Source organism: Lampetra planeri, chromosome 30 (assembly GCF_965212315.1).
Source record: "Lampetra planeri chromosome 30, kcLamPlan1.2.h2, whole genome shotgun sequence".
NCBI classification, from domain to species: Eukaryota; Metazoa; Chordata; class Hyperoartia; order Petromyzontiformes; family Petromyzontidae; genus Lampetra; species Lampetra planeri.
This window is the reverse complement of record NC_136136.1, coordinates 7,183,472-7,206,058: the sequence shown is the minus strand read 5'-3', so window position 1 is coordinate 7,206,058 and position 22,587 is coordinate 7,183,472. Positions and strand designations below refer to the sequence as shown.

Below are 22,587 nucleotides of genomic sequence, written 5' to 3'. Positions count from 1 at the left end.
CTCCATCTCGGCACGGCGCGCGCCGTCTTAGGCAAGGACGCGTGCGAGAGGAATGACGCAACGCCCGACATGGGACGGGGGCTTCCCACAGGCTCGCGCTGCCCTTCGCTTCCAGACGTGTAGCACCCCCCCTCCCCCGCCCGCCTCTCTCCCTACATGTCCCCGCCTCTCTCCCTGCATGTCCACACGTCCCCGCCTCCCCTCCCCTGCAACGCTTCTCAGCACGGCGGCCCCGCCAGCCCAACACGTGAAGCCGCTCGACCAACGACGTCGATGCGGATGTGACGTCACGCGCGCGAGAGGATGTGACGTCACGTTCCGGGCGCGCGTGACGTCGTGGGCGGGGTTAAGGCCCCGCCCCCTTCGGAACCCGACCGTCGATCTCTGCAGCTGCGATGGTGAGCGGCTCCCAGCCCCTGCTCCGCCTGATCCCCCTTCCTTACCCTCGTCCCCCCTTGCTCTCCTTGCTCCAGCCCCACGCTACCCCCCTCCCCCCGTGATGGGTCCTCTCTGGCTCCCCTTGTTGCTCCCGGCTCCAGGGGGTCCCCCCCCTCGCTCGTCTCACCTCCTCTCCCCGCTCCTCTCCCCGGTGTCTGCCTCCCCCCGGCGGCCCAGGCTGTCCCCGTCTCTCCGCGCCGCTGTTAACACGGCCACGCTCCCCACGCTGACACCTGACGAGCTGACCCCAGCGTGTTCTCCCGACCCGCCTGCTCCACCTGCCTTGCTTCCGCGGGCCCGGTCTGTCTGCCCCCCCCCACCACCTGGCCCTCACTTCGTCTCTGCTCCCTGTCGCCCACCTTGGTTCTCTCGCCCCGATACGAGCGCTAACACGGCCCTTGCCTGTTCGCTACCCCCCCCCCCCGCTGCCTCTCGGCCCTCCTTACCCACCTGCCTTTAATGCGCTCCATGCCACGTGTGGGCTGCCCCTCTACACCCGACCTCATCGGCTGCCATCAATGCAAAGTCCACCTTGCCTGCCCCCCCCCCCCGCGACAACTTGTTCAGCCCCCCCCATTCCTCTACCCCCCTTTCCTCTGCCCCCCATTTCTCTACCCCCCTTTCCTCTGCCCCCCTTTCCTCCTCCCACGCTCCCCGTTGCTGCTGTCGAGCAGCGCCACGAGGTCTTCGGCCGAGTTTGTGGACGAGCTTTTGCCGCGGCGTCGCCGACCTGTCTGGAGTGGTGGTGGTGGTGTGTGGGGGGGGGGGTGCAAGAGGTGGCGGAGGGGTTTGTGCGAAGGTTGCCAGCGAAGTTGTGGTGGGTAGAGGGGACGCGGTCGTGTAGTAGGTCAGCGCTACCGCCACGCTACGAACCCGGCGATCCGAGTTCGATTCCCGCTCACGGTCAACATCAGTAAACCGGTTCTGGGCCCCTCCCCTAGGTCTACTCGGCCTCGAACGAGTACCTCGGTACGGTGTGTAAACGTCGCCACTGGGGAGACAAAGGCGGTCGGGCGTGGTGCTGGCTACCCCCTCTGGCCTTAATAGGTGCTCGCTAACAGCACTTGCCCCTACAGTCTGTTAAGGGTTTACGGGGGGTCTTTGGTGTGGGGGGGAATAGGAAATTGTGTACAGATATAGGAAGACGCTGCACACGTGAGAAGCGGAGGGGGGGGGTGTTAGGTGGAGGTTGTCGTGAATGTTGGTAGAGACACATCGAAGTTGTGCGTGGAGGTAAGAGAGTGTTGGTGGGGGTGGGATACAGGAGTGTGGTTAGAGCGCCACGCTACGACCTCGGCGTCAATGTTTGAATCGGTCCTCGGTCTCCCCTAAGTCGACTCGGCCTTAAATGAGCAGGATATACGGGGGGGGATCTTTGTCATTGGTACCGTGTCGTAAGAGGGGGGTGTTTCTTCACGGGGAGGGGGGTGGCGGTGGGAGACTGGGTGTGTGCGAGGGTTAATTAAAAACACGAATTTATTTTAGAATTGTTCAGAATTGCTTCTTGTGTTTAGTTTGTTGTGCTTCCCCCCGCACCTCCAATAAGCACGGTTGGCTACTTAGGGTGCGAAAGAAGTAAAAAAAATACAAAGGAGGTGTGTAAGGGTTAGAGGAGGTGTGTGCCGAGGTGGAGAGTACAGATGAGGTGGTGTGGGTAAGAGCACTTGCTGAGCCAGTGGGGGTGGGGTGGCACGTGCCCCCCCCTCCCCATGATCCGATCAAAATCCCTAATTTCGATCGGATCATTGGGGTTTATTAGTAATAAATCGGCACTTTGCGACCCCCACTGCCACTGTGTAGCATATTATTACATGTCAGGGACTCTGAGACGATAGGACAATAGTCTGAGTCCATAATTGGCAATAAGTAACGGCAAAGCAGTTATAAGTTACTCAGAATTGTGCGCAGTTGCGTCTACAGTCCACGACTTCCCTGAAGACATTCACCTTCAGCGAGCGCGATGCCGATCACACCACGCGGTTCGAATTCGACCCTCGATCGATGGCTCCGCCATCGCCGCACACGCGTCGGATAAAAAGCAAGGGACGAGTCCTTACTAACAACTCCTTACTCACTAACAACTCCTTACTAACAACTCCTTACTCACTAACAACTCCTTACTAACAACTCCTTACTTACTAACAACTCTTCTATCATTTTTCATTGCTGGAGGGGTTGTGCCGCCCATTGGGAAAGAGTATAGAGGAGGTGGTGGTATGGGTGAGAGTATAGAGGTGGTGTGGGTGAAAGTATAGAGGAGGTGGTGTGGGTGAAAGTATAGAGGTGGTGTGGGTGAAAGTATAGAGGTGAGTGGGTGAGATTATAGAGGAGGTGGTGTCGGTGAGAGTAGAGGTGTGAGAAGGTAAGATGATAGAGGAGGTGGTGTGGGTGAGAGTACAGAGGAGGAGATGGTTTGGGTGAAAGTATAGAGGAGGTGGTGTGAGTGAGTACAAAGGAGGTGTGGGTCAGTACAGAGGAGATGGTGTGGGTGAGAGTATAGAGGCGGTGTGGGTCATTACAGAGGAGGAGGTGGTGTGGGTGAGAGTATAGAGGTGTGTGAAGGTACGAGGATAGAGGTGGTGGTGGTGTGTAAAGGTACTGTATAGGGTGTGGCTAAAGGAGGCCAGGGGGGTGTGCGGGTGGAGGGGGGTGGTGCTGTGGAATGTGCGGCTTGGCTCTGGCAGAGACGAACGGTGACGTCATCTAGGAAGGTGAGACCGCACCTGGAGGCGGGGGCAGGGCGCACCCAAGCAGGTGGGGGGGGGGCTCACCTGAGGCACTCATCCGAGTGGTTACCTGGATACTCAACCTTTGCAGTCACCTGTGGAGTTAACCAAGTCACCGCTGGGTAGACTTGAATCCGTAATCATGGCCTTTGTCCAGGAAAGCCTCACCGAGTCTCATGACTTAATAAGGGTCCAGCAATGGGACGTTTGGCAAGTTTTACTAATGAGCGGGTTGCAACCCGTTTCGCAATCACATGTTAGATTAAATGGGCTGGGTATGGGTGGGGGGGGGGAGTTGCACTTCACCGTGATGGGTATTACTGCTGCTGCTGCATCATCGTCTGGCTGTGTCGAGAGACAGGCAGGAGCACGTGTCGAAAACGCGGCGCGACCAGACATCCCCACGCCGCCGTTTAAACCGGCGGCAGTCTGCCCGAACCTGCAGCGACACAATGGCAGGTGCCTGCAAATGTGTCCGCCCGTGATGAAACCGCGATGTCTCCATGCCCTCCCCACACGCAGGCATCCGGAATTAAGGTACACGATGACTGCCTGAAGGTGTTCAACGAGATGAAGGTGCGCAAATCGTCCTCTCCAGACGACGTGAAGAAGAGAAAGAAGATCGCTTTCTTCAAGATCAGCGAATGTGGAAAATTCATCGTCGTCGACGAGGAGAAACAGGTCCTGGTGGGCGACATCGGCGACACTGTGGACGATCCCTTCAACACATTCGTGAAGCTCCTGCCGGAGAAAGACTGCTGCTACGCCCTGTACGACATCTCCTACGAGACATGCGAGAGCAGGAAGGAGGAGCTCATGTTCATCTTCTGGTAAGGCCCTGTCCTGTCATAAGGCAAACGTTACCGTCATTATGGCAGAGTGGTGGGGAAACTGCTGCCCTCTCTACCGTGTGAAACAAAGGTCATTTGAAGGCATCTCGGGCTCTGCAATATCTGCTTCCGTGGTCGGTCTCACACAGGGGTTGCACTGTCTGATGAGAACCGAATACTTTGTCTCACATGGCACGGAGCACATCATTGGCCTTTGTCAAGCAGCTGCTGGTCAAAGGCCTCCCTGAACCGATAGCACATTTGGATTAAAATTGAGGGGGAATGTTTTAATTAAAGTCAGCCTGAGCGGCTTTTCCCGACTTACCAGATCTTTACATTATTCGTGACAAACTTTTGAATAGTTGTAAATCATTCATGACACCGTCTGTGTTTTTGATGTTTTAAAACGGCGTCATTAAATGTGCAATTCAAATGTTTTCCAGGGCGCCTGAAAACGCTAACATAAAGAAAAAAATGGTGTACGCTTCCTCCACAAACAACCTGAGGGCAGCATTCACAGGTACGTGCTCGCAGTAAGAGATGGTTCACACGCGTGTGTTGACACGTGCATGTACAGCAGAGGTTCACACGGCTGAGTTCATCACTGCACATAGGCATGTCCGAGGTCTCAAGTTACTGCAACCTGATCTGCTCCAGTATATGGGTAATTACAGCTTTCTTACGAGGCCAAACATCTCAACGTTGTTGACAGCACATCCTGTATTTGTAACGAGCTGAGCTCGTTGATAGTACAGTACATGAAACTCTGGTGGGGATTTGGCGGTGTAATTCACTGGATGAGTGTAGCTGGGCAGTGGTGGCTAATGCTTGTAATCCAGCACTGGAAGCAGAGGTCGTTAGATCGCACAAATGTTGCTAAACTCCTTTCCCGTGGGCATCGGCGTGTCATAATGCATGTATGGTTTGCAGGACAGGAAAAACGTGGGAGAGTAACCTCGTATGCATGGGGTTTATCTGGGTGCTCCAGTTTCCTCCCATATGTAAACACTCCTTGGACAATAATACCTTTAGGAATGCAGATCTCTGGCTATTGTCCGTGTCTTCCTGCTTGTTTGGTTCCTCGAGCCTCCTGAGTTATTCTCGACGACAGTGAGCAAATACTCTGCATTACAAATTTTAATTGTTAAAAAAAATCTTCCTCTATCTCGTTGTGCAGGCGTCAAGCATGTGTGGCAGGTGAACGGACTGGATGACATCTCGCGCTCGGCCATCATTGAAAAGCTGGGTGTCCAAGTGAAATCACTCGAGGGAAAGAAAGTGTGAGCTGGGTGCCAGCCGTCCCAGCTCCCCCCCTCACTCCCCACTGCGGGAGCTGCTCAGCTCTCACCTGTAATCAACTTCTGCTTACGCCATTTTTTTCTACACTACTAGAGGACTGTTCTCTCCTGACTTGAACATTCCGGTAGGTGTTTTGGTGGCTGGCTCTATGGGGACTTTTTGGGTGTCTTGCACAGGAAAAGGAAACACTGCACACTTTATATTTTCCCACAAGGCAAACATTCCTTGCTGCTGTATGTGCTTTGCTTCCGTGGTTTTTTTTAGGGTCAGTTGTAAAATGTTTTTTCGCGCCGGAGATCGGTGAATTGTAATGGTCAAACACGTTGGATCTTGTTTACTGTACCTGGAACAATTAATTTTTTAATTTCATTAAAGCGCTTCTTTGGACAAAACTTGTGACTTGACACAATGGAAACGCACTTTTGGTAGTCAGAGGGGTGGCACCGTGGGTCACCCGTGATTTAATGTGGATTGTCGCGAAGGGCACCTGACTGCCGAGACTGCAAATGGGTGGAATTAGGTTCTGCAACCTCCTGACATATGGTTTGATTGAACTCGCACTCAGGAACATGATGGGAAGAGGGGGCGTTGCTGGCAAAAACCATACATGCATTGGCCAAGGGATAATTCACCAAATCAGATCAATAATTCTCTCTGGATGTGTTAATTATTTAATACATGCTTATGCCACCGTAGTCTAAAGATTAACACACCACTGCAGATTATGCAAAGGGATTGAATCGTGAATACAAATTGTGGCCCTGAAGCTTGAATTGTCCAATAGTGAAGGGTATGAATTGTTACTTCCGTTGAGGCCACCCCAAGGCCTCCAGTACAAGTGTATAGAAATCACGTCTGCAGTGGAAGGTATTCTGGGTGTCAGAATTTTTTTTATCAGAGGTGAGATGACATTACTTGTTGGTATCACGGTACATGCTGTAATAACATCATTTAAAAAGCTTTACAAATGTCAGGCTATTTACAGAAGTCAACATACAAAAACAGTTGTTCATATTCCCAGAAAGATATGGCAGCATTACGTGTTTACAAATAATTATCTGGCTGACGACTTATTAAATCAGAGATTGCTGTAGCAATCAGTGTTGATAAATTCACATTTTTCTGGCTGTCCAGTTCAAAATCACTTATCTACAAACACTAAAATTTGGCTCGGGGTGAACATGGGGCATGAGCCTAGATTAACAAGGGTAAAACATTGTACACGTGGAGGAGCTGTCCCAGTCTCTGCCTAACGTCCACTAAAGGAAACGCCTTCAAGGTGGTAGAGGATGAGCTGCGGAGTGGAGCCGATTAGAGCTGTGTATTGCCCACAAAAGCCTCCACCCCAAGTCTCCCACGATGACTACGCCACGAGTTTTGGCGCGCCTTCACGTGGCCACAGCACGGGACGTCCAGCCCTGCTTGCATGCGGTTCAAGGTCGACGCTGGAAACCGTGCTCTGCTGCTGCTGCACTCCCAAAGACCGTTGTCACGCGAGTTTCTCTGCACATGGATGTCACCTGGGTTCTAAAAGTGGGCTGCAAGGTTGTGCAGAGGAAGTCCGTCCTTGCCCACCCTCCACCAACCCCTCACCACTTCCCCCTCTTGCTCCAGTCCTTGGGCGTGAAGTGGAGGCACTTCGAGTCAATGCGCAACTCCCGCTTGGCCATGGCCTTCTGGTGGCCCTCGATGATCTCGTACGACAGGTTCAGGATGTATTGACCCTGAGCGGGAGGGGCGGAAACGGCTCGTGTTTAGCAACGCGGCGTTAGCATTGATGGCGCGTGCGCAGCAACCAGTGCGTAAGTACGGCGACGCACCTTGTAATAGTTGATAAGGTTGAGGTGCTGCAGCGTGGAGATGACGTCCTCCTTCTTGATGCTCGTCAACTCGCTTATTTCACTGCGAGAGTGCAAAAAATGGCGTGCATTTCCATGACAACGGCTCCAAGATGAAACTAGTATTAATGTATAGCATTGGCCGTGATCAATCCACTGCTCGATAAAGGCCTTCAAGCCATCAATCTCGCACGGTCTTGTGATGTAAGAACAACCCAGAAAAAGCACGCAAGCTGATTTAATTGGTTTAACGTCGGATTTCATTCTTCAACACACCGGTGGGCTAAAGTAGTGAACTATTTGTCTTTTGTCAACGTGACACTTTTTTTGCTGATTGGCCGTGTCGGGTGATGGAGGGTTACGACACATTTATAAATAACGCGATCTAACCCAAAAACTTTATAATGAACTGATTTAATTGCCCCATTTCCATGGTCAATGCCCTCTCGGGTGCCTGCACTCCCTTGACTTACCCCTCATCCATTAATCTCAACCAATGGCCATCACCTCTCGTGATGTCTTGCCTTAGCCCACTCGCTTTTGTTCAGTCAAAATGTAATCTTTAATAAAGACAATTGTAACTACTGTACAAGCTATGGGTGAGAATTATGTATGTGAGGTTTCATCTCTTTAAACTGATTCTTACACGCCCGATACACGCCATGAATACAAATAGAATTCCGCGAGTAAGAACAGTATTACGCAAATTACAAGCAAACGTCACCTTGAAGCTAATGGAACAAATGAGATGGAAAATATAAGCGAGATGGTACAAAAACTAAGAATGAAAAAAATATAATTGACCCCAAATCGTGACAACTAAGCAGCTGAAGGGGAGGTGAACCACTGTCGTTTCGAGTAAAACTTCTTGCCACAAACATGGCGATTGCCCAGTGGCGCACCCAGCTATAGATTTCGGTGGCGGGGGGGGGGGAATTATCAGGATCAACGTAATTATTTAATTCGAGTTTTATATTTGTATTAAGAGGCTCGAAAATGGTCTCTGACGTACAACGGCCATCGAAGTTTTGGGGTGTGTGTCCCACTGCACTGAACGCCGAGCGAGCGACCGTACTTGATGGTAATCTGCGGGCGCTCCCCGTTTTCCGCTTTGAGGTCAATGAGAATCTCCAGGATGGTCTGCGACCAGTAGCTGCGGTAGGACAACAGTCCCAGGTCTGACAGCGGCTTCTCCGGCGTTCCTGTCTTGCCCTCCACCTTGGAGAGTTCGTAGCCTGCACACCAACATTGCATCGAACCATCAGCCAGCATCACCATACAATCCGTGCCAGCATTGCTCACGTCCCCACCAGCGCTGGGTGACCACGCATCCAATGCTGTGCAGGCCTCTTAGCTTTGGACTGTGGTTGTGGTGCCCACAATAATGTCTCGCACAAGGGATGCGAAACCTGCGCGTGACATTGCGGGAAGATGTCGCTATGTGCAATGTAATCCTGCGACCTCAAGTCATGCATCGTGTCACATTATCTATCGTGGCTTGGAATGTAACATTAATAAAAAAAGATAAAGATACAGCGCTGCACCTCCTTGCTGACACCAATGCTTGCAAAAGGGCTTTGACTCGAGGAAGCTCTAAAGCCCCATCCAGAGAGTAATTGGCCTACTCTTCTACACGATCCAACAAGCTTAAGCGAGGTGGGTGAACCCATTTTACCCCAGCACACACGATCTGCTAATCGAATGTGGTGTACCGAACTATACGGCTGGGTGTACAACAGCAGGTTATTTCCATAAATATGTCCATTGTTTCAACTGCTGTCCAGTGTGCTTATTATTGTGCCTCCACAAAATTAAATACTTCAGAGGACAAATTCATATTTGAATCCATACGTAAGCAAGATTTTCATTCTACAATAACATTTCCGTAGATACTTATGAGAGACCGTTGCATCAGAGTAACGAAAATCTCAAGTGCGTGAACAGATATCCAATTTCACGAGTGGCATTCGCAATCTACTGCGCATATTTGTACTATGTGTTCAATATCGCATTGCAAGCCATATCTAAACGGGTTCTCAACGGTCTCAAGAATAAGAGACATTCATTCAAGTGTTTCAGTTTACTTACTGAATTCTATGAGCAGTGTGCCATACCCCCTCCTCTGGTACGGGGGCAGTGTGAGGATGCACGCCACGTTGTAATCTTCTGTCGATTCCTTTTCCTGAATCGAGAACAAACACCGTGGTGGTTATTTGTGATTGTCAACGTACACACCGACACATAAAAAAAACGTGATTTCAGCTTATTAAAGTACAGCATTTGCGCAGGTAAGCAGGTAGTCCTCTTGTAAAGTTAACTTAAGAGTCACAGTAAATTTAGACCAAGACAGACTCAGGAACGCACATGCCACTCAAGGCTAGTCGCACTTCCACTCAGGTGAACAAGAACCCTTTGGGCTGCACTGGTAGACACAAAGACTTTGTCTACCAAACGAGACAGCTGCCCTGTCAATATTGTCTTCACGAGCTGCAGAGCAATCGCTGCATTGCTCAGAGAAACCCTGCTAAGTGACATCGGCACATACAACGACGCTGAAAAAGACTACGGTTCACCACCTCTTGTGTTCGGATGTGTTAGAACTCGGGTTGCAACGATTTCCATGTTCACATGTACGACAATTACTGAAACATCAGTTTCTATAACTTTGCAATTGTTATTTTGTTTATTTATTGCCTGGTCTTTGCACTTTACTGTACTTCAAGTACAAATACAGATTACTTAAATGTTCTACAACTACAGTTCACTGAACAAAAGCCCACCAGGAGTCTTCTAATAATTTGTATTTGACAATCGAGAATGTGCATAATAAATACAACATTACTTGACAAAATGCATGAGTCGGTATACTTTAATTGGTGATCCAGGAAAACAAGCACTTTTAATAGGTAGCTATTTAGAATTTTTATTATGGTGTTATTTCCCAAGCATTTTAACAAGATATTATAAATAATAAAATGGCCTGCGATTTAACGACACTGCAACACAGACGATACGATTATCATGGACCTCATCGTATGACATCGTAATGTCGTATCGCAATACTCCCAACATATCGTAGGGCCGGGAACGCGCGACTCGACTCATTTCCACGAGTGAATGCACCTTGGAGAAGTAGCCAACGATGTGGAAGCCCTTGCAGTCGAAGGTCGTCATCACGTAGAAGAGGAAGGGGTCCGTGTCGTAGTAGAGTGTCTTGTGGTCCAGGAAGCATTTGGCGAGCAGACACAGGTTCTGGGAGTACGCCTGGGGACAGGGAGAGGCCGCAGGGAAGCCGCTCTCAACGTTTGCGTCTATAGGAACAGTGTGCATATTTAAAGTGCAGTTTTCCGGGTCGGGTTGCATGTCGAGCATTTGTTGTTTCAAGCTTTCGCCAGTCAACTGCTCAGGATGCCGTAATGGTGCATGGTGAATCTTGAGTTAATAAATGCTCGACACACAACTCAACCACGCTTGCATCAGAAGCAGCTACGAAAGACGTACATGTTAAAGTGAGTACAGTATAGTTATTTTCATGAAAAAGGTGGCCAGTCAGAGGCAGAGAAATAAAGGTCTTAAACCTGAACTTGCAAAGGGGCAGGAAGTCAACATCACAGGTGGTTGGGGGAAGAAATTTCCAGTTCATGGCTGCAGCAGTAGATAATAAGTAACCCCCCCACAGAGTGAAGCCTTGTTTCCGAGAGTGGAGTGCGTGGAGAGGGGTAAAGTGAGAGGGAAGAGGTAGACAAGGCCGAGTGCATCCCGAATTCTTGACGCCTCACAAATAAGAACACGTAACGCCAGAAGAATCTAAACATTGCCACACGTGTGCCAAGCACGGGTTACCTAACGGGCAATGGCATGGCCTAGCAAGAGTGCATTCGCCCTTCGTTGCAGAGGTTAATGATTTAAATCCAGCACCCACCCTGATTAATTATTACACCCCGGGAGTAATTACCATGATAACACTATGTACCGTCTACTTCTCAGTGGATGGTAATAATCCCCTGCCATCACTCACAAGAGTGTGCCATAGTGTGCCAGTGTGCCTTTGTGTGCCATTGTGTGACATTGTGTGACATTGTGTGCCAGCGTCCAAATTTTCCAAATTCGAAAAAAATAACCTGTTAATTACTAAATTGAGTTTATACACAGCAGCAATCATCGCCCCCCTACTGGCAGACTAATGCCCCACGTCACTCTCGCATGTGAGACTATCCCGGTTCTCTTTAGTTATCACCTGGTTAAATAAAATAAACGTGAAACTCACCTTGTTTTTCCGTCCATCTATTTCAAAGAAGGAGATGTTGCCCTTTCGATAGATTTCATTGCCAGGTGGATGGCGCAGGTTACACTTATGCTGGAAACGAGAAACACAAAATGAAAACTATTTCATCCACACGATGGTCAGGCTCAGTGATGGAGATATCCGCTTAGGTCTGGGTCCTTCATCTGACGGTCTGTGGGCCATATCTGGTCTACGAAGGCTCTTGAGTGGCCCGCCGAACTATGCCCCATCAAGAGATATTGTTTGCCAAGACAAATATCCCAATTAGTGAGATAAACAATGGAGATATATGACAGAGCAGTAGACAAGACATACATTTACGATATATGAGCGCAAGATGAGAGACCTGAAGACAAGAGGTACGGATTTGTGGTCACATTCACAGATGTCATGACGTCACACAACATGTGACGTTATAACAGCTGTACACATGTCCTATAACATCACGTGGCCCACCAGCACACGCAGGTTTAGTTAAGTAGCCCACCAGAAAATATAGATGAAGAACCCTAGATTAACAAATGGTCACAGGGCATTACATAAACCAAGGTTTCACTATAATGAGAAAATGAAAAATGTACTTCAAACGTCTCCCACGAATCTCAATAAAAAAATTTATTTTAATACTCTTCATGAAATCTACAACATTAAAATTGCCTATTGAGAAGAGGGTCATAAATCAGTAGGGTATCTAATTTTATATTTTAAATGTAAAAAAAGATGGGCCTTGGTTTGCCAGTCAAGAGTAAAAGACGGTAAATTCTCCCTGCGGCGCTCACCATATGGCGCTGCAAACACGTGAGGCTCTTGAGGTACTTGAGGCAGAACTCGCAGAGGTAGAGCACAGGGAGGCTGGTGAGCTCCTGCGGGTATGGCGAGAAGTACCATGGCTTGAGGCGGTGGCGGCCCAACTCGATGCACTCGATGTTCTTCATGCGCGTCACGATGTCGTCGTGGCTCTTGTCGCTCACCAGGCTGCCAGTTTGTCGTGGCAGAGACACGGCCGGGACTCCGTCTGAGCTGTCCTGCGAGTCCTGGGAATGACACAATGCACACGCACACACACGATCATGCACACGCACGAATGCACGGAAGCGCAAAGTGCGCAAACCCACAAATGCATGAACGCACAAGGAGTGGCACCGTCACGTCTGTGTATGTACGGAGCGTACCCAAATCCCGGAACCTCCTTCAACGAGACGTGGTCTCATTTCTGGAGATGTTTCCTACACCACCATAAACAACAATGACAAGGTAGGGTTTAGAAGTTAAAAAGAAACAATCACTTGCAAACATTTGGCAAAAAAACAAGGGAATTAACACCACGCCTCAATGCAACTTCGTCAATGTCTCGGCAACGGCACCTTCCCTATGTCAGGTAAAGGGCTGTTGGCCAAAACAGTGACCAGTTTTTGTTCTGCTTCCAGAGTGTTACAATCACGTCAATTCCCATGTTTTTTTTACAAATAATTATGCAGGCACGTTGATGATAATAAATATGCTTGTATAGTAGAGGTTACAAATGCTAATTGCTTGAAAAACACATGGAACCTTTTCAAAGTTGTCCGTTCGCTCTTCATCATTTGCCCCTGCTTTGTACCGCTTCCAGCAATGTATCGGGGATCGCACATTCAAGGTCTGTTTGGGATACAAGAAGGTAAACGAGGCCACATTATGCCCCGCCTAGGGGAATGCAACGGGGAGATGCAGTGCGGTGTGGTGCATAAAGCAGGGTTGGTGCGCACTCCACCCCGTGCCCATTACCTCCTCTGCACTGAGCGCCAGGATCTTCCGTTTCCTACCGACCACAGACATCAGTGGACGCCGCTGAACTCCGTTTTGCTATTGTGGGGGAGAAAGACACGAGAGGGCATGGTTCACAATGCAAGCTCAGGTTCTGACAGCTGCCACACAATAATCCGAACAGCTTTTCCCAACACACATCACCAGGCACTTTTCTTACTACTGCTATTCAGCTGATGAAAAATCTAAATTATGTGCTCTGTTTGTCACTTTGTGGGCACGTTACAAATGTAAGTTGTTGATTTGAATAGGTTTATAATCGTGTTAATAACACTTAACAGGGGAATCATGTGAAGGTTGTGATGGCTTGGAGGCATTGATGCAATCCACTGCACATCAACTGAAGCCATTTCCTAGCAAACTAATCTGGACATAAGACTTTTATGAGTTGATATTCATCTTGCCATATGCAAAAGAACAAGGCACTCCCCCTTGCTCAATTACAATGCTACGCAGTCCACAAGACAGGTGTGTATGTGTGTTAACAATAGGGTAACGCATAAAGGATGATGGTGTGGTGGAGGTGGATTCGCTGGCCGACTTAGCAGTCGTGCTTACATGGCTGGGCTTCTGGGGTGCAACGACCTCTCGCTCGGGGCTGCTGGGACGGGAACAGGGTCCCGAGCCGTTCTTTGTCGGGGTCTTGGCATCCTTTCGTGGAAACTGCATCCGTCGCACGTCCAGCCGATCGTAGGTGACCCACTCGTCCAGCCGCTTGTTGACTGGACACACAAACGGTACAGGAAACGTTAACGGGACACACAGACACAGGGCATACTAACAAGTTCACTTATTGGGCAAAGTGAACGAAAACCAAGTAAACAAAATATTTATTTTAAATGGCTGGTTGTGCAGTTGTCCCCCACTACGCCATGAAGTGCTGTGGAATCATATTTCGGGGTAGAGGGGAATGTAGCATTTCTTATAATCACATCAACTTAAATACGTGCATGTGCTGTGTGCCGGTACTTACAGTCCACATAATGCACGTAATACTGCTTCCGTCCATTCACCTCCTTGATGCCCAGGACCTCTGCAAGTGCTGAACACAACAACAACACAAGTTTCGTGACATGGCCTCATAATACCACCTATGATAAAGCATTGATGACCCCACCACAAATGACCCCACCAGATAAAACCCACAACAGATGACCCCACCACAAAGTGACCCACTATAGATGACACTATCACTCAAATGCAGAAGCGGTGATGCAGACGCTGCACTCCATGTTTTTGCCGGCGCCTAACGAAGCAACACTGTTTACAAACAAAGTATCCACAAAAGGGGGCCCAACCCGACTCAAAAACCCCCAAAGACGCTAAATAACGCGAGCCCAGGTGGCAGGAAGGACGAGCCGATGGACCCCGGGGCCACCACTCGCCCCGAAAGAGGCCACGAACTCATCCCGACCCGCACACAAACCACCAACGTCTCAAAACCACTGCCGCCTTCTCGCTGCCCTCTCACTACGAGGGTATATAGATGTCTGTATTGAGAACGGCGGCGAGAGCCTGTGAAAGGGAGAGTTGCTGGTGGGTGGAGGGGGGGGTGTTTTTCAAGCAGCGGCCGCGGGGTCCGGATTCTCAATCTCGGGCAGGGAATCTATCCGAGCCGCGGTGATGATCGCGTCAGAGGCCTAGCCAGCGCTTACGCCATTCCTCCTCGTTCTCCTGGTTCCGCCGCAGCACGGGGAGGCGGCAGCCCTCGGACACCTCGGACAGCATCTGTAGAGGCAGAAGAAGGAGGGGGGGAGGGTGCCGAGGAGGGGTCAGTCGGACTCCGGCCGCGGGCCGCGCCGCGTCGCCCCCGCGTCCCCTGCGCCGCGCGGGCCCGGCCCCTACCTGCTCCGCCATCTTTGTCGCGACGTCGCTATGGAGAAGAAATCGCGGAGGCAAAGCCGCGCGGCGCGTCCCCGACAAGGGAGAGCGCGGACTCGGCGCGATCGCAAACGTCAGCGGTGCCGCCGAGAGACGCGGAAAGGGAGCGGGTTGATTTTTAAAAAAAAATTGAAACGAAAGTAACGAATTTGCGAATCGCGTTTCCCCGGCCCAGTGCGTGCCCTCCGGGACACCGTAGTAGCAACGGTGGTAACCCCCCCCCCGCCTGGCGTGACCCTTGCCCCCACCCCACGTGACCCCCCCCCACGCGACACGTGGGTGCGGGTCCACGTGGTCCTCGGTGCACACTTTGCGTTATCGTCGTCTGTCCACTTTCTCGGGACCTCTCTGCAAGACCATTTAGGAATCAACACCGGGCCGGGCCCTGCAGCAGTAGCTGGCAGGGGATCAACGCGGCGTTCAAGATCCCCGAGATCTATAAACCTGGGCAGGGTCAACTCGCCGCGGCTCAGCGCTGCGCAGACGCGGGAGCCACAGGGTCTCGCCGCCACCTCCTCCTGCTCCTCTGCCCGTGGAGAGGCCCGGTCAACCATGAGCGGGGAGCCCTGGAACGAGCTCGCGCTGCCGGCCCCGAGCGCGCAGAGCTCCGTGCTGTTGCCCCGCGACCCGCAGCTCCTCGGTAGGCGCCGCCGTTTTCTCGTCTCTCTCAGGGTTGAGTCGGGGGCGCTCGTTGTAGGCGCCGTCAGAGGGGGACGGGGGAAATCGAACTTGGGTATGGTCTCCACACCAGCGCTTTTCTGCCCTCCACGGCGTCGATTCACTCGGCCACGTGCCCGCCCGTGTTCCCGCAGAGTTGTGCGCTGCCCTGGGCGGCGCGGCGAACGAGGCGCGGGGCGCCCTGCGGAATCAGCGGCTGCGCCTGGACGGCGGAGTTCTGCGCTCCGTGCTCGGCGTTTTCCGCTCCCGCATGCGCAAGCACAGGCCCTACCGCGCCGTGCAGCAGGTGGCACACCAGCTCATGCAGCTGCACTCCACCCCGCTCCACCCCTCTTCCAACTCGCTCCACCCCTCTCCAACTCGCTCACCCCCTTCACACTAAGCCTCCCTCTAGCACCATTCGCTACAACGGCTGCCACCAAATCACCCAGAACACAATGTGCAGGAACATCCCTGAAACGGAGTCCTACGACTTGGTGTGGCTTTCCTGGATTCAATTAATTTTTTTTAAATGAAACTTTCATGGTTATTACACCCAGAGAAATAATCAGGGCAGCCGTTGCAAACATTCTTAATTAAACATGACCCTCATAATACAACCGGGATACAATTGTGGGTGGAGGGAAATTGCAGTGATGTTTTTTTTTTAAAGCACTGTTCACCATCTCGATTGCTTGCACCACCGCAGTCGAGTCTCGCTACGCGAATTGAACCGCTCTCGTCCTGCTGCTCCCCCCGTGTCCGCGTGCAGGTGGACAAGTGCTTCACTCGGCTCTTTGACTTGAAGCTCGAGCTGCGTCTGCAGGAGCTGCACGGCAGCTGCACGAGGTGACGCCAAACCCTAACCCGGCCGTAAAGACACGACCCAAACAACAACAAAAAACGGCTCATCTCTTGTTAGCTACACGCCGAAGCTGTGTGACCCGATCTGTGACGCTGGCATTTCCCCCTTACATTTGTGCCGTTGAATTACTGCCTCTGTTGAAGTTCAGGTTCAATCGCTTCCCCTTTAAACTTCGATTTAAAGCTTTCGTGACTGCAGGGATTCATCTTCTTGGTTCTTACGGTAAATAATATTTTTATTATTTTATTACTTCCCGTCTACATGACTTTACCGAAAGAACCAAGAAGACGCATCCCCTTTGTTTTCTGCCACGGAATGACTGCCTTTTTTACAATATAAAATAATTATGCTCACTGTTTCTGTACACTGTACAGCATCGCGAGATGTGGTCGCAGACGCTACATGGATCCACGTTGTGACTGTGATTTACCGTGTGACAGCTTACCAGAGAGCATGGCGGGCGATGCCGTGTACGTGCCCAGCCGCCCCTTCCTCGAGTGGATGGCGCTGCTCGTGATGGGAGCTTCCAAACTCGTCCTGCACACCGTCGCCATGTGCGAGCGTGCCTTCCTGTATCCCTGATCTCGAATCTCGCCCATGCTGGAGCTCATCAGGAAAACGGAAAGCGGTCACGAGTGGCCACGTTCCCAATGCGTGGAACTATGGGTCGGTTCCTACCGATCGACGTTGATTATTACGCTTGCAATGCTTCAAATTGTGCGTGTGACAGTTACTTTATTTACGATTGCAGCAGCTATGATCAATCCGCTGATAAATGAAGCCACCCCAAGCTGTTGCCACCTGGAACCCAAACACGAACTGATTAATCGCTCGTCCCGTCAATGGTTATCTACTCGGGCTCCTTTACTTTCCTTGACTGCCATTTCTTTACCAGTCTCATCTGTCGACCATCATCGCGTCTAGCTGCACATGACGCCCAAAACCAATATGATCTCTCGGACTCTCGTTTCTTCCTTGATACACGTGTTTCTCATAGTGTCCGTGTTGATGCAAGCGGGACGATATTGTTTCAATGCTTTATTAAGATGAACGGCGAGCCCCCTACACACCCGCCGCCCCCCTCCCCCCCATCGCCATCATGCATGTCCTCTCCCCCAACCATGCGGTCATTTCCTTAACGAGTAGCGCAGGTTGGTCCTGCATCACCTGCACCTGGAGGAGTACATCACCCTGAACCTGCTGCTCACCGCCGTGCTCAGCCGCCTCTGGTGAGAACCCAGCACTCTGACTCCGCTTGCTGCTTAAACTCACAAGGAACAAATCAGCGGCATCAGAACATTTCCACCGCTGCTAAGCATTGTTAAGAGAGCCGATAGACTGTATTGCTTTTCCCTGAGAAATCTAATGATATAGATAGATATGGTGTGTGTGGACATGTTTGTGGGAGTGGTGGCATAATGGTTAGTGCGCTGCACTACCAACGCAACTCGTGTTATCCCTGCCCATAGCCAAAATCCCTGACAAATATCTGAACAAGTTCTGGGCCTCCCCTAGGTCGATTCAGGCTTAATGAGTAAACATCGGCATTGGGGAGACAAATGAGGCTAGGCAGGGTGCTTGCCACCCACCCATTCGTGCGCCATGTTGGCCTTAATAGGTGCTTCCGAACAGCACTTGCCCCAATGGTCTCTTAAGGCTATCTGAAGGATCTCTGTCTTTGTAGCGTGGTGTGCAAGCCGATACTGCTGGCCCTGGTGGGCCTGTACGGCGAGCTGTGTGCCGTGCTGCGTACCGTGAGCAGCCTACACGGCGTCTCAATGGCCAAGGGGTTTGAGTTCCCCGACGCGCTCGCTGAGTGGCTGGGCCCTGACTTCACGCACGTCCTGGAGATCGGCGCTCCACTCCAAGTGCACAAAGCCAAGATCAGCTCGGGTGAGGGGGACCTGCTTGGGCTCACATGAAGCCCAACACCGTAAACATGCATAGCATACCCACCCACATGCCAAACAGCCAGAAAAAAACGTTTGTTCTCATTGTATGACAATACCCTTTGTTTCTCCAAGAAACATAACGCCATTATTTAGGAGGATCCTGCCTTGAAATGTTTGGCTGTGAATTTATTTAATGAGTTTGGCTTCTTGTGGATGGAAACCACAGTGCTCCGAGAAACCCAAACCTTTGTGAGGGTGGGCAACATTTCCAGCTCTGCATTGATTGATTCATGCTGCCAATCCTGTACTGCCATTTTCTGGTCAACCCGACAGCTCCACACCAACAACATTCGGTATTCGCAGGCAGTCTCCCATTCAAGCGTTAATCAGGCTCAAAACCGCTTGTCTTTCGTTATCAGACATGGTTAGGCACAATCATGGATATGTGGTCATGGGTAATTCTTTTCATTCTCAAATGTGGAAATCACCCAAGGCTGGGCCACTTTTCCTTATTATATCTGAGAACTGCATGACTTGTTGTTGCCGCCATCTTGTTTTAACTAGGAGATTAAATATACCCAGTGAGACACATGAAGCAGAATTTCCTCTTTTGCAAGGGCGATCTGGGATACATCTGTACAGCTGTTACGCTTGTTTTTGGCCGTTACATGAATACCGTTTTGGCTGTGTCCACCAGACCTGCTGGAGTTGCTGTTTGTTGCCTCGGATGAAACATTTGGCGACTCCGGGGCTGAATTGGTGGAGTATCCGGCTGTTGCTGCTGCTGCTCCTGCCGCTGCTACCACTGCACAACCGAGACCCCGGTCGCAGGAGGTGATGGTGCCTGACATCGGGAAGCGTTTGGAGCAGGGAGGAAACCGGGACCCCGTGGGTACGAGAGCGCTCGCCAGCATCCGCTGATCTCTCTGCGCAAGCGGACACATGCACAAAACCCCGGTGCGGAGTTTATAGCCTCTTCAACCTGGAGCCACGTGCCACCGCCTTCCAGGACACAAACCAGGGCCAATGTAACAGTTGACAGTTTCTACGCGGTTGTCTAACTTATACGACTGCTTTTGTCTGTTTAAACGTTGCTTTGTTTCAGAGTGCAAGTTGGACTGGCTCATGCAGAACACACAGAACACGGGCCGTGGCGCAGAGGTGAGTCCGCTGTTTGTGCCCTTCACTCATCCTCATGGGTGAATGAGGAGGCCAAGGTTGGGGGGGGGGGTTCAGCCTCATGGCTGCATCAGATCGACTGCTACTGTTGAGACATGGGGGTAGGAACGGGCTCCTTTGTGGGCTTTGCTAGGAGGGACCCCTTGGAAATCAGGAGGCCCTCCTCAGAAGGGGGCTCACTTAGGCGCTTTGCCAGTTAGTACCCTGGCACTTGCTGCCGGAGGGTGGTTGTTATGTTTCAGCGAATGCTCCCACACTTGACTTCATTCGTCACAAAACACAATTGATGACAACTTCCAGGTGTAGACAGATATTGTTTACCACCAATATTTTAATATTTCCCTCCAGGAACAAGTATTTGAAACATATTTCTTCCCCCAGGGAAATAAATGTTCCAGCCAGCAAACGTCCATTCCATTCTACTTATTTGTACCCTAGAGTTATGGTTAGGTGCTACATTGGTGACGACAAAGTTACGACCGTACAGTTTAAATAAATATAACATACCTGAAAGCAAATTGAGTAATAGTTTCATATATATGTTTGGAAAATGCACTTGAAATTAAGAGGTTTTTTTTAATCCACTGCAATATACTCGCAGTATATTGCAGTGGACCCGTCTCCCGGGGGATAAGAGGTACGACAATTTGGAAGGGGGACTAATATTTGTTTTTTGGGGGGGACATATTTGGGGAAATATATATTCTTTGGCACCAACATCTGCTATTTTTGTCCAGCTGAAGCCCATTGTATGTTTGTGTGCTCGCTGTGTACAGAGAGAGGTCAAGAGAGATCCAGGAAAATCCCAGCTAATTTCGCGTGTGGTGCCAGCGGCGCCGGCGGCTCTGTGGCTCTCGAGCGGCGCATGCGACGCAACAACATTTACCGAGATGACTGATGCCCTGGGAGCCCTCGTCCGGACCTGCAGTCGCCAGCACCAGAGGAGGCCGATGCTGTACTTGGGAGGCCTGAGGCTCAAGTGTGCGAGGCTCGCCAAGCTGGAGCGGCTGGGCTATGAGTAAGCGGGGCCATTACTAGATGATCTCTGCTTGTCCACCATTTCACTGCAGTTAGCGGCCTGTAATGCTTGAAACAATGACTATTGTGCCTGTTAATTCATTCACGTTATACTTTTTTCTCATTCTGATTTTCACAGGCTACAGGCGAAGTTTCGTCATATGAAAACAATTGTGCGCCGGTTCATGCGGAGAGACGTGACGGCGCCGTGGCCTGGAGCCTCACAGGAACATCGCACAAAGCTACGGCGTTATCGCCAGGCGAGCCGGAAACAGTTTCCGGCTTCTGCCGTGGACACGACTGCAGATTCCGAGTCGAGCCCAGCCACGACACAGATCGTTGAACATCCTGTCGACAATGCCACCCTTGGGCCCCACGCCGCGTCGGGTTATCGCCTCACGGAGCAGCACGGAGGGCTCCAGGGCCACACAGTATTCACAGGCCACATGGGGCCCAACACAGAGGACACCCATGACTTGGACATCGATGACATCTTCTCGGCGCTCGGCTGCTGAAGAGTGTGAGCGAGCCTGCCCATGAAGTTTGCACGATTTTCTGTAGCCATCTTCTTGTATTGCTGGGCAGGTTTCTTTGAAATGTGATTTGGTTTTTTAAAAGTTTTTTTTTATATTTTTAAACACTTCTATTTCATTTGACTTCCGAGTTATGCCGCGATTCATACTGCCTTACCCACAAGCAAGCACATTGCACGTGTCACCCCGGAATGCGCCTCATCTCAACACACCTCAGAAGCTAAGCTGGGCAGCAGAGGACAGTGCAACTATCCATCGTATTGTACTACTATGGTTCCACGTCCATGCTCCCCGCATGCAGGTCTACTGCAGGGCAGGTCATGGCCCCTGAATGGATGAGAGAAGAAAAAAAAGTTCCAGCAGGTGTTACCACCATCAAATACCCTACTGTGCAATATTCCTTAAGGACCCTGTACTCGCTCTGCAATATATGCAGACCTCGCTGAACGCCTGGGTTATGTTCCTAGAAAATGGCGTGTTGAGCAAAACTGTGTTTTACAAATAAGAGACATGGGAAACAGGGTTGCATCCCTTGTTCAGAAATGACCACCCCCTATCTCTTTTTTGAACTAAATGTTCAAGATTTGCACCGCTTGATATTTTACTAAAAGATGCTGAGTAACTCGCCATCTCTTGTGCGCGTGTACACTTTGTTTTTTTATTTTACCTTAACACAACCCCCCCCCCCCGCTCCATCCCTCTCCCGCACCGTGGCACTCGTTCCTGACGCTCGCCCCTACCAGCCCGACGCTTGATTCGCCATCGAGGCGTCCATCTGACCGACGTTCTCAACGGGTGGACAAATGGATGCATGCGGCAAAATGTGAACATTTGCGTCCTGCTTGTTGAGCGAGTTACGTTATCGTACGAAAAACCACGCGCGATGAATAAGCCGTTCTCACGATCGATTCGGTCGCAACGTCCAACGGACGCGGCACTCTTCACGGCAACGCTCTTCGACGCCGGGACGATGTTTTTAGGAGCATCAAACCGCGTGCAGCCGAAACAATCTCCCCTATGAGAATAGGTTTTCCCCTTTTTTATAGCAACAAAACAGGTGTTGAGATGTTAAAACACCAAACTGAAACCGTTTTACAAGGAATCACGTCTGCATTAATTAAATACTTGTGGTCAGAATGCAAACAAAAAACATACTCTGATAATCTATGCGTTGTCTTTGAAACCGATTGGTCCACACCAGAGCAGCTTTCTTTTGAGCCGAGTCTCAAACGGTGTTCGACCAGAGGACGCCAAAAGGCGTACGCCTACGTAAAGTACGTTTGAGACTCAACTTGTAAGAAAGCCGTCTGGTGTGGACCAATCAGTTTCAATCAGAACATGAAT

General features: G+C 50.7%; 3 protein-coding genes across 4 annotated transcripts; 2 read left to right on the top strand and 1 right to left on the bottom strand.

Annotated features, from left to right (window-relative positions):
* The first annotated feature begins 297 nt into the window (after window positions 1-297).
* LOC144728902 (cofilin-2-like) lies at window positions 298-5,685 on the top strand. The gene is made up of 4 exons (XM_078608643.1): window positions 298-398; window positions 3,687-3,994; window positions 4,438-4,514; window positions 5,172-5,685. Exons 1-4 carry the CDS (start codon window positions 396-398, stop codon window positions 5,276-5,278), a joined length of 495 nt encoding a protein of 164 aa, XP_078464769.1. The 5' UTR covers window positions 298-395; the 3' UTR covers window positions 5,279-5,685.
* Window positions 5,246-15,663, bottom strand: KAT5 (lysine acetyltransferase 5). Of its 2 annotated transcripts, none has more exons than XM_078608639.1 (14): window positions 15,564-15,663; window positions 14,875-14,947; window positions 14,193-14,261; window positions 13,778-13,941; window positions 13,181-13,258; window positions 12,968-13,054; window positions 12,589-12,642; window positions 12,196-12,450; window positions 11,399-11,488; window positions 10,255-10,395; window positions 9,220-9,313; window positions 8,207-8,366; window positions 7,114-7,195; window positions 5,246-7,017 (listed from the first exon to the last, which is right to left on the bottom strand). In XM_078608639.1, the coding sequence occupies exons 2-14, from the start codon at window positions 14,945-14,947 to the stop codon at window positions 6,883-6,885; spliced, it is 1,482 nt and encodes a 493-aa protein (XP_078464765.1). In that variant the 5' UTR covers window positions 15,564-15,663; the 3' UTR covers window positions 5,246-6,882. The 2 variants fall into 2 exon arrangements, with proteins under 2 accessions (XP_078464765.1, XP_078464764.1); XM_078608638.1 differs by lacking the exon at window positions 15,564-15,663 and adding an exon at window positions 15,065-15,223.
* On the top strand, window positions 15,364-21,350 carry RMP64 (ribonuclease MRP subunit p64). Its single transcript, XM_078608641.1, has 10 exons — window positions 15,364-15,740; window positions 15,913-16,064; window positions 16,530-16,606; window positions 17,063-17,194; window positions 17,774-17,851; window positions 18,307-18,515; window positions 19,212-19,406; window positions 19,620-19,675; window positions 20,470-20,711; window positions 20,850-21,350. Exons 1-10 carry the CDS (start codon window positions 15,653-15,655, stop codon window positions 21,223-21,225), a joined length of 1,605 nt encoding a protein of 534 aa, XP_078464767.1. The 5' UTR covers window positions 15,364-15,652; the 3' UTR covers window positions 21,226-21,350.
* Window positions 21,351-22,587: the final 1,237 nt, after the last annotated feature.

What these genes read in the sequence shown, in the direction of transcription:
- RMP64 (XM_078608641.1), top strand. Translation starts at nt 15,653, where the DNA reads ATGAGCGGGGAGCCCTGGAACGAGCTCGCGCTGCCGGCCCCGAGCGCG. An exon ending in CCGCGACCCGCAGCTCCTCG is followed by an intron (nt 15,741 to 15,912) that starts GTAGGCGCCGCC and finishes GTGTTCCCGCAG; the next exon opens with AGTTGTGCGCTGCCCTGGGC. An exon ending in ACACGGGCCGTGGCGCAGAG is followed by an intron (nt 19,676 to 20,469) that starts GTGAGTCCGCTG and finishes CGCTGTGTACAG; the next exon opens with AGAGAGGTCAAGAGAGATCC.
- KAT5 (XM_078608638.1), bottom strand. An exon ending in CGTGTTTGCAGCGCCATATG is followed by an intron (nt 11,489 to 12,195) that starts GTGAGCGCCGCA and finishes TCTCGTTTCCAG; the next exon opens with CATAAGTGTAACCTGCGCCA. An exon ending in TCGTTGGCTACTTCTCCAAG is followed by an intron (nt 9,314 to 10,254) that starts GTGCATTCACTC and finishes TTCTCGATTCAG; the next exon opens with GAAAAGGAATCGACAGAAGA.
- LOC144728902 (XM_078608643.1), top strand. An exon ending in GAGCTCATGTTCATCTTCTG is followed by an intron (nt 3,995 to 4,437) that starts GTAAGGCCCTGT and finishes AATGTTTTCCAG; the next exon opens with GGCGCCTGAAAACGCTAACA. An exon ending in CCTGAGGGCAGCATTCACAG is followed by an intron (nt 4,515 to 5,171) that starts GTACGTGCTCGC and finishes CTCGTTGTGCAG; the next exon opens with GCGTCAAGCATGTGTGGCAG.